General features: G+C 36.6%; 1 protein-coding gene across 3 annotated transcripts in view; it reads left to right on the forward strand.

Annotated features, from left to right (window-relative positions):
• Positions 1–15,275, forward strand: part of NTRK2 (neurotrophic receptor tyrosine kinase 2) — a 405,509-nt gene that overhangs the window by 40,161 nt on the left and 350,073 nt on the right. For all 3 annotated transcript variants that reach the window (XM_072605907.1, XM_072605913.1, XM_072605917.1), the window contains exons 2-3: positions 11,164–11,238; positions 11,340–11,411. In XM_072605907.1, the coding sequence (XP_072462008.1) occupies positions 11,164–11,238; positions 11,340–11,411 (147 nt within the window). The remainder of the gene's footprint in view (positions 1–11,163; positions 11,239–11,339; positions 11,412–15,275) is intronic.

Below are 15,275 nucleotides of genomic sequence, written 5' to 3' on the forward strand. Positions count from 1 at the left end.
CTGAAGGTAGATAGCATTTTTTCCTTATGAGTGCTTTGGCATTGTCTTGGATCATTGTATTGATCAGAATAGCCAAGTCGTTAGTAGTTGATAGTCATTACATGTTGCAGCTACCGTGCACAATGATCTCCTGGTTTTTCTCATTTCATTTTTGTATTGCCATGTTTGTTTTTTTTCTGAAGCCACTTTCTCCATCATTTTTTATAGCACAGTAGTTCTCCATCTCAGTCATACGTCACAACCTGCCCAGCCATTCCCCACAATTGAACATCCCCACAATTTCCAGTTCTTTGCCACCACAAGAAGTACTGCTATTAATATTTTTGTTCATATAGGTCCCTTTGCTGTTTCTTTGCTCTCTTTGGGATGCAGACTTAGTTGTGATATTGTGGAATTAAGGGATACACACAGTTTTGCAACCCTTTGGGCATAGTTCCAGATTGTAGTTGTACCAGTTCATAACATCAATAATGTACTTGTTTTTCTTCATCCCTGCCAATATTTGTCATTTTTGATAGGTGTGAGGTGGTAGCTCAGAATTGTTTTAATTGCCTTTCTCTAATCAATAGTGATTTAGAGCATTTTTTCATAAAAGTATAGATAGCTTTGATTTCTTCTTTGGAAAATGACTTGTTCATATTCCTTGACCATTTATCAACTGGGGAAAGCTCTTACTTTTATAAATGTGACTCAGTTCTCAATATATTTGAAAAATGAGGCATTTATCAGAGAAACTTGTGGTAAATTTTTTTATTTTATTTGTCTATGGTACATTTTAACAAAATGTAGCTTCTTTGGTTATCTCTTAATTGTGTCTATTTTTGATTTTGATTTATCTGAAATCATGATTATTACCTCTACCTTTTTTAAACTTCAGCTGAAGCATAATAGATTCTGCTCCAGCCTTTTATGTTTAACTCTGCATGGCTTTCTCTTTCAAGTGTGTCTCTTGTATACCACATATTGTTAGAATCTGATTTCTAATCCATTCTTCTATATGCTTCCATTTTATGAGTTAGCTCATCCCATTCATATTCAGTTATTACTGTGTATTTGCCTCCATCTTATTTTCTTCTGTTTATCCTTTTTTCTTTCCTTTTTATCCTGTCTCTCCTCAAAAGTTGTTTTGCTTCTGATCACTGCCTCCCTTAATCCTTTTTTTCCCCTCCATATCCCTTATCCCCTTCCCCTATTTCCTTATTGAATAAGATAGATTTCTATCCCTGAGTGTGTGTGTGTGTGTGTGTGTGTGTGTGTATTCTTTCCTCTTTGAACCAGTTTTGATGAGAGCAAGGTTTAAGCACTGCTCACCTACCCCCATTTCTCCCTTTAGTATAAAAGTTCTTCCTTGCATACCTCTTTCATGTGAGAAAATTATCCAGATTCTACCTTTACCTTCCCCTTCTCCTAGGGCAGTCCTCTTTCTCATGCCTACATTAGAAAAAGATTATCCCAGCATAATCCTACCAAAAAAGTGACAAGCACCCATGCCCTCTGTCTTTGTAGACTCCTAATTTCCCTAATAATGATAAAGTTCTTAGGAGTTACAATTATCATTTTCCTATGCAGGAATATAAACAGTTTACTTCATTGAGTCCCTTATGATTACTCTTTTATGTTTACCTATTTATGCTTTTTTTGAGTCTTCTGTCTGAATGTCAAATTTTCTGTTCAGCTCTGGTCTTTTCATCATGAATGCTTGGAAATCCTTTATTTAATTAAATGTCCATTCTTTCTTCTGAGTAATTATTCTCAATTTTGCTGAGTTGTTTTGGATTGTAATCTTAGCTCCTTTGCCTTCTGGAATATTGTATTTCAAACCCTCCATTCCTTTAATGTGAAAACTGTAAATTTTTTCTGATTCTGACTGCAAGCCCACAATATTTGAATTGTTTCTTTCTGGTTGCTTACAATATTTCTTCTTGACCTGAGAGCTCTGAAATTTGGCTATAATATTCCAGGGAGTTTTCGTTTTGGAATCTCTTTCAGGGAGTGTTCGGTTGATTCTTTCAACTGCTATTTTACTCTCTGGATCTAAGATGCGGGGGGGGGGGGGGGCGGGGGGAGAGGGACAGTTTTCCATGATGATTTCTTGAAGAAATGATGTCTAGGCTCTTTTATTGATCATGCTTTTCAGGTTGTCCAATAATTCTTAAATTATCTCTCCTTGATCTCTTTTCCAGGTCAGTTGTTTTCTAATAAGAAATTCCACATTTTCTTCAATTTTTTCATTCTTTCAACTTTATTTTATTGCTTCTTGATGTCTCATGGAGTCATTAGCTTCCACTTGCCCTGTTCTAATTTTTAAGGAATTATTTTCTTCAGTGAGCTTTTGTGTCTCTTTTTCCATTTACCCTATTCTGCTTTTAAGTAAATTTTTGTGCCTCTTTTACTATTACTTTACTGTTACCATTTTTAAGGTGTTATTTTCTTCAGTATTTTTTCTTTTTCTTAAACCAAGCTGTTAATTCTTTTTTTCATAATTTTCTTGCATCACTCCCATTTCTTTCCCGTTTTTATCTTTTCCTTTAAGTCTTCCAAAAATTCTTGTTGGGCGTGGGTGCAATTAGTATTTTTCTTTGAGGTTTTGCTTGTAGCCATTTTCACATTAATGTCTTCTTCTAAGTTTACATCTTGGTCTTCTCTGTCAAGTAGTAGCATTTTATGGTCGAATTCTTTTTATGTTGTTTGCTCTCTTTCCTAGCTTATTTCTTGACTTTGAACTTTATGCTAAAGTTGAGTTTTGCTCATCTAGGGGTGGGGAGACACTGTCCCAAGCTTCAGAATTTTTTGTGCTATTTTCAGAGCAAGTTCTGGGAGTCTGCAAGTTTTCAGTGCTTCCAAGATGGTATTATTCTGAGAGAAGTGTGGTCACTGCTCTCCTGGTCTGTGTTCTGGTCTTTATCCAGGAAGGGCCCCTGCTCTCTTGCACGCAAAATTACTAGAGCTCCTCTTGGCCTTGAAACTATGACTATTTCCCCTACTGTCTTGCAGTCACAAATACTAGTGGTCCCTAGGCCCTGGAACTGTGACTAGGTCCTCTCCTCCCTTATGCCCAATCATAGGTGCTCCTCTATGAGTCTGTTTCCATATCTGTAAAAAGGAACCTGTACAACTTAGTATTTAGAATTATGATTAAGTTTAAATGAAATTTCATGTATGTATGTGTATATATATATATATATATATATATATATATATATATATATATATATATAGAGAGAGAGAGAGAGAGAGAGAGAGAGAGAGAGATTTGTTACCATGCCGTATGGTATAAATGCCAGCTAAAATTAATGTTAGTGGTCCATATTGACCATACTCAAGCAATGAAAACTTTGACTGTGCTTGTGTAACATATAACAATTTGGTAATATCACTAGAATATGTTGTTCAAACTTGTTGATCCTGTTTCTAGCCCCAAGTATGTCTCCGTATCCCTCTTTGTTACCATGCCTAGAAATCTGAAATCCTTTACTGCTTATTCCTCTTGGTTATAGACCACATTCATGCATTATAGACCACAACGTTTATATGGATATCTTTGTGGTTATTTATTTCTTCCTGTATCACTTTCCTCTGTTTATTATTTTCTCCCAAAGAAGTACCAAAATGCTCTAACCATACACTCTTGGAGCCCTTCCTGCCAAATATTACTTACTCTTATCACAAAACCAGAGGATTGGGTGAGAAGGAGTCACAGAGACCATAATTGTTCCGTAATTGTGGACAGAGAGTGCAGGATCCCACAATTGTTTTGTTCAGCCTACATGGAAGATATTACTATCTCTCCAAGTTGTTTCTTAAACTGAGAAGCTAAATCTAGCTTGGCATTGCGGGAAAAATTTCAGGTCTACATGGTAGGCTTTATGAACTCAGAAATGGAGGGAAATTGGATCAGAGATTTGGCTAATTGTTCTGGAGTGCAGGGTGTTAGCACAGCAGGAAAGGTAACTCAATGAAACAACAGAGGTAGAGCCATATTTGTGGCAGTGGAGAACCTGGTGGTCTTGCCCACTGTAGGGCCACCTTCACTTACCTTATTTGTGTAGAAGAAGCAAGGGAAACATTGTTGGTGGAACTGTTATATACAACCCCCTTCTGGCATTCTTTTAAGAGTGGGAGCAGTTTCCAATGGCACCGACTGAGCATATAGCTTCCTGAAGTTTTAAGTTCATCAAATTGGCTTTCCTACTTAAATGGAACTCCAGCAAGTGGAAGTTTTGGGCATAAATTTGGTAACCTTACTAATTCCTTCATGTCTTGGTGCTTTTCTTTCATGCTATTCTAACATAAAGCAGGAAATTCCAATGTTTTTCAAACTGACTCCCCCATCAGAAAATAGAAGGGAGTATCGTATAGGGAGGCAGAATAATAGGCTTTAATAGTTTGCCTCTGCAAGCATTCTATCTAAGGAGATTGCAACCAATAAGTATTTTTAAAAATTAATTTATTTTAAACTGAAATACTAAAACTTAAATAGAAAGTGAGAAAAGGAAGAAAAAAGCATTGCCATGTACACAGCAGAATGTAAGAGAGGATTCAAAATATACAGCATTAAATTTCCATCTCAAGAAAGCTTATATGATAAATACTATAAATTGTGCTCAGAGCTGTCCATCTTTTCTTTGCTTCCTCATGTTTTCTTTTGTCCACTTTTTACTTTGTTCTCTTCCTCCTCTTTTTCCTCCCCCCCCAAGAAGGCTATAATTAAGCATGTATATGTGTGTGCATGTATATATGTATATGTGTAGAAATGTATGTATATAAACACATACATACATATATACACATAGACATAATCATATATACATAGATATACTTAGATGCTGTAATCATACTCATTTACAGACATATATATTCATATGCATCTCTGTAAGACCATACTATACTTGTCAGTCCTTTATTTCTATTACCTCTTTCTTCATAACTCCAGGTCTTTCCATATTGTTCTAATTCCACCAACTTATCATCTTCTACGCCACAGCAATATTCCAACCTTACACTGTCTACCAAAATAAGCTTTATTAAGAACCTACTAAGTGCCAGGTACTGTGCTAGGCCCTGGGGATACAAATCCAAAGAATGAAACATTGACTACTTCAAGGAGCTTTCCATTCTTGTCTCTGTACTTCAACGCTTTTAGAATTTTAATTCAGGAACTTAGAGGGATATACAATTGTTTTTCAAATTGAATCTTATCCAGCAAGCATTTAATAAGTGCCTACCATATTCCAGTCATTGTTAGAGTTGAGGGACACAATGATAAAATGAAAAACTATCCTTGTCATCAAGGATCATGTCTTTTGTCAGTAGATTATCACATATAGACTGATAGCTATATATCCAGGACTAAGGGAACTCTAATAGCCAGCAGGATCAGAAAAGGCTGCGTACTAGAGTCAGCACATAAGCTGAGCCCTGAGGGAAGGGATTCTAAGAGAAAGAAGTGAGGAGCAGTGGAGGAGAGCATAGAGATGGGAGATGGAACACAAAGCCAGTTTGGTTGGACCCGAATGTAGGTGAAAGGGAGCAATGTGCAATTAGCCTGCAAAGATAGGCTGGCATTTAAATGGACTTTACATGACAAGCTGAGGGCTCTGCCTTTTATCCTACAGGTAACAGGGAGTCATTGAAGGATCTTGAGCAGGAACATAATTAAACTTATGCTTTAAGAAGATTATTTTTTGAAGCATACTGTTTTTACAATGTGTGTATGTGTATACTTGTGTATGTATACCTTTAAAATTATATATATATCATATACCTTTAAAAATTAAGTATTAAAAATCTCTACAATGGAAAACATATGACTATAAAAAGTATATAAGATCCCATTTCTTTCAACCTCCTCATGATTATACTTGCTCATTTCATACTGATATCGAACCATAAAATGTACAATATTTTCTCATAATAGTCCTGTGAAGTAGGAAGCATAAGCATTCTCTTATCCATCCAATGAACCAAAGTTCTGCTTTACATTGGGTTTACCATAACAAGATTCGCTCTTGGGGACATCTTGTAGAGTATATCTATTCTTTGGGATTTCTTCTCGGAATACCAGAATTTGGCTCCTGTCCAGGTTGCCACATCAAAAGTAAAAAGGATCCTTACTTCCCAATCATTGAGAAAAAGCTAATGAGACATTGAATGTGGAATACACTTTATTTAACTTATGGCTAGCTAGGTGGTGCAGTAGATAGAGTACCAGACTTGGAGTCAGGGCTTTTGTCTTCATGAGTTCAAATCTACCCTCAGTCATCTACTAGTTGTGTGACCTTAGGCAAGTTACATAACCCTTTTTTTTTGCCTCAGTTTTCTCATCTGTAAGATAAGCTGGAGAAGGAAATGGCAAACCATCCCAGTATGTCAAGAAAACCTCAAATAGGATCATGAAGAGTTGGACAGAAATTATTTAACTTAACCAAAAAAAAAATCACATACATGAGTCACACCAGAGCCTAAAAGCCATCAAAACAGCTTCTCTTTCTCTAGTTGGGTTGGAGGGACCTACATCTTCCACGGAGAGTAATGTAGACCTCCACACTTATATAGAAATACTTTGCATTCTCCTCTCCCTCTAAAGGAGGAAAAAGATAGGTTTACTAGAGAGTCAAACAAACTGCTTTCCAGTGAGTACTACAGGTTTGGTACTTTTTAATAATTTTCCAGACTTTTAGTATCATCCTGGGTGAGCCACTGCCTCACAAAGCAAGAGGATAGACTTGGGGTTAAAGGATTTGACTTCTGCTTTCCTGTACTTTCATAGCAACTTCTTTTTTTCAAGATAATAAACAGGTCTTAAGAGAGAGCCTAGCTTAGTAACAATCTCGATTTACAAAGAAGGTAAACACTTTTCATTTAACAAATAAACTAAATAAAATTAATGTGTTATTCCTTAATATACAAAGATTATCCTGTTGATCTATCTACAGTAAATGGAGAATGAATGTGCCCAAAACCACAGAATCTCAGACTTGAAAAAAGGACCTCAGAGGCTGTATACCCCCAGACAAGTAGTTATTCATCTTTTGCTTAAAGACCTCCCATGAGGAGGAATCCACTTCCTTTTGAGACAACACATTCTACTTTTGGATCACCCTAATTGTTAGAAAATTCTTCTATACCACAAGCCTAAATGGGCTTCTTTGCTATTTTTACTCGCTCGTCCAATTTCTGCCCTCTGGGACAGTTTGTATCAATTCAACACATAATCGTCTTTCATTGGATATAATGAAATACTGCTGTGCTGTAAGAAAGGATGCAGGAGATGGTTTCATTAAAACTTGGGGAGACTTTCATGAACTGATGAGAAGTGAACTGAGCAAAGACAGAGGACAGTTTATACCGCAGCAACATCGTAAAAATGACCAACTCAGAGAGACTAATATCTCTTCTTTCTAATGGCACATATTTTTAAATTGATTAGCAGGAGGAAAAAGGCATAATGGAGAAGGTAGGCAACTCCTGAGGGTGTAAAATGTGTGGTGGGGTGCAATGAGGAGTGATTTTTTACTTTACTTTTTATAAATATGCATATTTTATTTTCCAGAAAATTTTGTTTTCCATGATCTTCAGATGTTATTTTGTGATGAGTCAAATTATGTTTAGGTTGAGGAGTGTTGAGGAGTACAGGAACATTTTTTAATCTTGCTTAGGGGGGACAAATGCTTTATCCTGACTCAGCTGGCTATGAAGGAAGTTGGAGAACCCATCAGAGATTTCACAAAAGAAAGAGACAGGCCAGAAACAGTTAAAGTGATAGGTTTTTATTTGGGTACTATTTTAACTCACTCACATAAGGGTAGTCCCAAGACCTAACTTGATACTCATAGGGTACAGGTGTTGGGAGGCAGGGTTAAGGTTAAAGACAATTAAGACTGTTATCTGTGATGTCAGTGGAATTTAAGGCTTAAGTAGAATGAGGAAAAGGAGGAAAGACTAGAAGTAAATAAACAAACAAAAATGCTTCACAAAATTAATGGACCAATGGATTCAGTTTTTGTCAGTCAGTTAATGAACATTTATTAAGTACCTACTATGTGCCAAGCATTGTACTAAGTACTGAGGATACAAAGAAAGTTGGAAGATAGAGCCTCTGGTACAATCAAGGGGTGTTGAATAAAAATAAGGGGCCAGTGGAAGCATAAAGAAAGAAGATAAGAAAATTTTGATAAACTGTTCATACATGTTTTGTGTAACAGAGTTAAAGTCATAGTGATTAAATTTTTTCCAAATAAACACATAAAATACAAGTTTTGACTAATCAGTGGTCAAGTCCACCAATAGGTCTTAACAAGCAAGTGTTGGCAGGTAAGCATGTTGTACATTGTTGGAGAAGTACAGCATGCATCAGCAGGAATATGTGTGTGTAATGACTTGTTTATAATATGATACTATACGGTTACATGACCAATATTGCATCATCAAAATTTCAATGCAGGAAAAATGCCACAAATCTACAATAAATTATTAAATTTAAGGTGTGTCATTTAAAAAAAAAACACTATATTTTTTGAAATGATGCAAATTTTTAAAAAACCCATCAAAGGGTAGTAGACTTCCAAGGGGCACTGATTAATTTTTTTTGAAAAGGGGGTCGTAGGCCAGATAAGTTGGGGAACCTCTGTTTTAAGCAGTAATTCAGAAATCCAGCCTATGGACCCAGTAGGACTTTGTCAGGATTACACTTAAAAAAAAAAAAAATGACTAAAAGATTTAACTAGAAGTTGGCCCCAGTTTAGATCTCTTGCTTACAAATACATCCTGTAGCTGTTGTGCCAGATGACATATGGCATAAATTATCTTATCCATTTTCCCTTATAAGTCAAGTAAAATGTTGGCTTGCTAATGAGGGAGGTAAGCATTCCTTGTTTCCATAGACTGGGATGTTTCTCAACTAAGTGTTAGGGCCTCTCTGAGGACCATAACTAGGTAGGGCAGAGCTGTGTCATATTTGATGTTTCAGATTCTGCTGCTAAAACTTAATCCTTCTAGTTAACCAAAGACTTTGATCTCCATTAAGAAGACCAAGAGGGGTAAAATTTAAGGCATCATTAGTCATTTGTTTATTCTTTAGTGGAAATTAAGAGTATGAGGCCAGATTTTGATATGGAGTGAAAGAGAAAATGATTGAACTTTATGGGGGAAAAGATAAGAGATACCAGGAGAGGAAAGAGACAGTGAGAAAATGAATCATTTTCTTTCCTAGCAGGATTTCTTCAAGTGGTATTTATTAGATATCTACTCAAGGTCTTGTACCAGATGCTATGGGATCAGCAAGAGGTATAAAATATAATCTCTTACAATCTTAGTAGGTGATATGAGAGATACAGAAACAATTATAACATAAAACATTTGTGTGATGTGTCACATTAGTGCTACAGACTGTCAGAGGACAGTATCTTGACAGATCTGTGTACCTATTGTATCCCTCAGTAGAATGTAATACTCTCGAGGAGAGGGACTGTTTCATTTATATCTTTGTACCACCTAGCTCTTGACACATTTCTTTGTATACAATAGGAGCTCAATAAATTTTTGCTGAATTGAAAGATCACTCTTTTCTTCAGTGGTCAGGGTAAGCTTCATGGTGAAACTCAGAATATCATGGGATTTACAGTTAGCAGAAACTTTAGAGAGAATCATGTCCAACTGCCTCATTTTACAAATGAGGAAACTGATACCGAGTTTAAGAGATCTGCCCCACATCACATAGATCATTGTAAGCAGAAGAAACTGCCTCTAATCCTAGGTCTTCTGATTCCAAATCTCCGTGCCATTGTTGATCATAGAACTAGAACTGAAAGAAATTTTATAGGTCATTGAATCTAGCCCCCTCATTTTATAGTTGAGGAAATGGAAACCCCCAGACTAGGTAAATAATTGAGTCCAAGTCACATAGGCAGTAAATGTCAGAGGCAGATCCAGTTCCTAGCAGATTGCTTGAGCAAGCTTTTTCTATATAATTTAAAATTGTTTTTCCTGTTAAAGTAGTTTACCACTGACTCTAAAACTTTTTAGAGCCAAATTTATATTTAGGTATCCTGAAGCCACTTTAAAAATATGACATACTACTAAAAATAATCTATTGGGATAACAATAATGATTTATAAGAATATGAATCACATTATAAGAAACCATCATAAATTTTTCTTTCATACTTAAAAAAATTCTATGTATTCAAAAGCTAGAGTTGCAGGTCAGCTCAATTTAACAAGGCATTTATTAAGTACTTATTATGCATGCAGCACTGTGCTAGGCCCAGAGAAAACAATGGGAAAGATGGCAACAATGAATTTGTATTCCATTCAAAAAAGGAAAATAAATAAATGAATGAAAATGATGCACTCATTTGGCTATACTGATACGAGGTTGATGTTTTATTAGGGAGTAGGGGAGGGAATAAGCATTTCATATAGACCTACTGTGTGCCAGGTACCATGTTAAAAGCTCTTTTACAAGGACTGTCTGTTTGAAGTGTTCTTTTAGCTGCTATAATGAGAGTGAATGGGTACCCTGATGCCTTTGAGACATGATTAATGGCTTTATATAGTATGCGTGTGTCTGCATATGTGTGTGTTTGTATATATGCAATATGTATTATATATACCTAATATACATGTGTGTGGACATATGTATGTGTACACTCATATGTATTACATGTATATTGTACACATACATTCATGATTTCTTATGGCTTCTTGGTAACTTAAAATGTAATGTAAGCTGCCCTTGTTGAGCCTGGGGAGTGAGCTCAGAAATTTGAAAGAATAACTTCCTGATAATTGCACCTCCTTGGAATTTTCTATGTGATTTTCCAGACAGTGATTATTCAATCATTCACACTATTTCTTCCTAATTAATTAAAAACATTCGCCAAACGTAAAGTGCTTCCTTTGGCTAAGTATGATGCACTTGGGGGGCAGTGGTGGAGAGATGAAGATTAATCTGACCAAGCTCCTGCCATCAGGAAATTTATAATCCACCAACATGGTGGTAGCGTTAGGGCAGAAGGTCTGCCTAGTCTGCCATATTTGAATGGAAAGCTTGCTTCTTTGTCTTCTTGTTTTCTTTTGTGTTACAGTTAAAGAAATTTTACAAGCCATTTGAAATGGCAAAAAGATTACTAATCTATAAATTTATCTCTGTATTTTATTACAGTTATATTGCAAAACAGCCGAAGTTAGGCTCCATCACTGAATATGACCTGGAAGGATACGTGGGGCTGAAAAATCTGTGAGTGCTCAGATTGCCACATTTTGTCCCAGATTTCTTTTTTGTTTTTGTTGTAATTTGTGCTCATTGGATACTCATACTTGTGCAATTTGTTTCTGTAGAACGGTGGTGGATTCAGGACTAAGAACGGTGGCTCATCAGGCCTTTCTGAAAAACCCCAATCTGCAATATATGTGAGTAAAACTAATGCTGTTGCTTTCTGGGATTTGACAGATACAACTCTTCTCTAGTCTCTGTTTTCCTCCCTTTTCTTCCAATCAAGACCTTAAAACATTTTTTTTTTGGAAAAGATGAACATAACTGTGATAATGACCTACAAGCATCTGCTCTTATTTCATTGTATTTTGGGGAACATACTAGAAGGGCATTAGAAGCAGCCTGTTTATTCTCCTTTTTGAACTTCTGGGTCATTTCCATGTTGTACTGAGCTGAAGCCAATTGGCAGAGTCTCATGTGAAAGCTGTTTCCCAATAGAGACTCCTTGATTTTTTTTCTCTGGAATCTTTCTGTGTTCCTTGGAAGAAATCAGACTTTTTGCATTGGGGGAGAAATAGACTTGGAGCATTTCCTAACACTAATGGTCATTCCTTCACACTGCACTTTTCACAACTACCTTCATTTTCCTAGAACCACCTGTAGTGCGTTGATAAAGAGAGGGGGAGAATCAGTCAGCAGGCAAGGAGAAGGCTTGGAGACTCATTAATAAGATGGAGTGCTTTTTGGCCAAGTCAAGTGGATGTGTAGCTGACTGTAGTGAAATAGAAATCTAGAAAATGGAAGCTGTTAGCAGGGTGTTTACTGCCTGTTTCTATAAGATGATGGCCGAGAGTCAATAAGTTATGGCTTTCCCTAAGAAGTTTCCTCAGTGATGCAGAGATTCTCCCCCCTGACCAGACTGAAAAGATCTTTTCCCTTTAGATAATTTCTTATTTCTACCTCCTGGGTTTTCACAGAGGCAGCCAAGGGGGTTACTTGTAATGATACTTTTTCACTCCGTCATTCCCAATTTTCCCCGTTGTGTCTTTGTCAAATTATTTTTGGAAGGTGAATGAATATGGGCTAAATTAAGTTTACGCCATGTAGATAACTAACATGTCAGCCTCTTACCTTTATGCTTTTTTTTAAATCCAGATCTGGGATTTTATTGGTGTAAGATAGTAATGTCAAGTCCAGATAGAAATGGGGGGCCACTAAATCATACATACACATAAAGATCCCTGAGGGTAGCAAATTGGATAAGAAAACCACATATTCATGTTGTCTATGTTTTATTGTATTTTGTTTATTTTGTCAAATATTTTACCAAAATATTTAATATTTTATTAAATATTTCCCAATTACAATTCCCAATCTGGTTTGGGACCACTCTGGAGTATTTGGGGCCATGTAACAGCTCTAGTGTAGGGAACCATCAAGTGAAGAAACTCCTACCAAAACAGAGCAGTGAATGTTTTCTAATTCATAGTTTTAGAGAGTTACCTGGGGCCCTGCGAGATTAAAGCACTTGCTCTTGGTCACACAGCTAATATTTGTTAGAGGAAGGTCTTGAACTCAGATCTTCTTGATTCAGCTTTCAGTTCTACTTTCAGTGAGTGATGCTTAGCAGGGCTTTATTAAAGGAAGGTTGGAGTCTGAGTCACTTGCAGAGTAATCTGTTTTAGATTACATTGACCAAACGTTTTACGGACATTTGTTTATTGTGTGGCAATACTGATCTATACAAAGCAAAATATCACCCCTTCATTCATATTTTTGTAGGAGTCAGAGAAAACAATGCTTCTTTGAAAATGAAGTTTATAGCATTAATATATAAAATAGAAAGTAAACAGTAAGATAAGACCAAGGAACTTTATTAACACATTTCCTCTGAACACTTTTTGGCCGCTGTTCTACCGTCAGTTTGCCTGTACACATCTGATGCCTGCGTAGGCCTTGATAACATAAACAACAGATTAGGGGGATAGAAGGAAAAGTTCGAAGGCTCTAATACAATCACTTAAGTGTAATTAATGGCCTCAATAGCTGAGTTCTGGCATTTTCATTACAACTGACCTTAGACCCAGATTACTCAACAGTGCCATTTAACTAGCTGTCTTGCCACACACATCACTTTTTCTAGAGTAGTGATTCATAAGCTGAGATCTATAGCTGACAGTAGTGGGCTTATTCATTCTGTGGACCAGTCAATCCACTTAGTATCATAGGAGCTGCAAAGGACTTTGGAGGTTATTGCACTTAATGGCCTCATTTGGCAGATGTGGAAATGAGGCCAACAGAAGTAGCGTGGCTTGTTCTGGGACACGTTAAATATGAGGCAGGAGTCAAACTCAGACCTTCCTGATTTTAAGCCCATCTTCCAGTTATGTTCCTTGGTTTAAACATTATGATTATTAGTCCTATACTTTTTTTTTTTTGTGAGGCAGTCAGGGTTAAGAGACTTGCCCAGGGTCACACAGCTAGTTTTATATGTGTGTGTGTGTGTAATATATATATATGTATATATATATATATATATATACACATATGTGTGTGTGTATGTGCATATGTGTATATATGTATGTATATATTTTTGTATACATGCATATATGTATACATATATATGTATTTTTGTATATATATGTATGTGTATATTATATTTTTATTGTATGTATATATATACATTTTTTTCTTAGTAATAGATAGCAGAACAATTAGAGCAGTAAAATGTATTAGGTAGTTCTCTTTCCATGGCTGAAATGAATCTAAAGAACTACTCACAGCCCTTCGAAGAGTTTGAATTTTAAAGTAGAAAATTTATTTAAGACAGACATGTATCAAGTTTCCTAACGTGCTGATATGTGGAAGATTGAATATTTTAAAAGTTATCATGATTATTGCTGTTCTTATCAAAGATCTGATCTTCCTATCTCACTCAGACTGTAAGAGCAGTGGCCACTCATAGACCCGATGCTAATATCAGTTGGTGTGGAAGCTTTAACCTGATAATTTTTCTGACCTGGTTCAATTTGCCTCTTCTCGGACAGTCTGGTGGCCCTTTGTTCCCAGAGGATCCCTATTCTTATGATGATACCTCATCAGCTTTAGTCCTACGGCACCTCAGAATTTGCCAAGTTGAGCTACCCATGAGCTTCTGCCTCCCTCAGTAACAGGGATTACAGGCATGCAGTAACATGGTCAGCTAGAGGATTGCATATGCCACAGATTCACAGAATAAACTACAGAGATTTTACCGATAATAGTAATTAGTTTCAATTACATGAGGAAGCAAGCAGCAGAATTGTAAAAAACAAGCAAAAATGGTAGAAAGCATCATGTATGTATATGACTCAAAATGCTTTTCCTAAAAACGAAGCCTGTAAGGTTGGGAAGAAGAGGAAGATCCATTTCAGTAATGACTGCACTGATCTCTGTGGCAACTTTTGACTTAGATGGGAAAGTAAAGACAAATGGGTTGGCCTCCTCAGAGTAGCAGGGACCATCGAGGGCAGGGACCACTTCTCTCTTTGTCCGTACATCTCCAGTGTTTAGCGTTGTTGTCATTTGTCCTTCATTCTCAAAGAGAACCAATGAGATCAGGAAGGTGATGTTTTGACTTGCAAGGAAATTGTATTTGAGTGGGGCAGAGCTGTGCAAAATCATCAGCCTCACTCTCTCTTCCAGGGTCATCAGAGTCCAGTGGTAAAATATAGGTCAGGATGACTGGAGATGACCCCAGATACGCTGGGAGACCTTGGCCTTTTTACACTAAGGTCTTTCCCAGGTTGTAATTTGTCTGAGACAACACTCATTTGGTGATTTAAGGCTAGGTAAGAAATGAGGCAAAAGATGGCCTAGTTTGCCTACTCAAAAAAAGAAAATCAAACTGGGAGGGAAAGATTCTCAAAATTTCTTGCCAGAACCAAAACAATCACTATTTACATGCCCAGAACCATCAAAATCCAAACAGTGACCAAGTGAGGATTGGACTGGGCTGTGTTGTTGGCCAGTAAGTGAGAGCCAGAGTAATTTGGGTTTAAAACATGGTCATGTTTCTCCAT

The sequence above is a fragment of the Notamacropus eugenii genome, chromosome 1, assembly GCF_028372415.1.
Source record: "Notamacropus eugenii isolate mMacEug1 chromosome 1, mMacEug1.pri_v2, whole genome shotgun sequence".
In the NCBI taxonomy this organism is placed as follows: Eukaryota; Metazoa; Chordata; class Mammalia; order Diprotodontia; family Macropodidae; genus Notamacropus; species Notamacropus eugenii.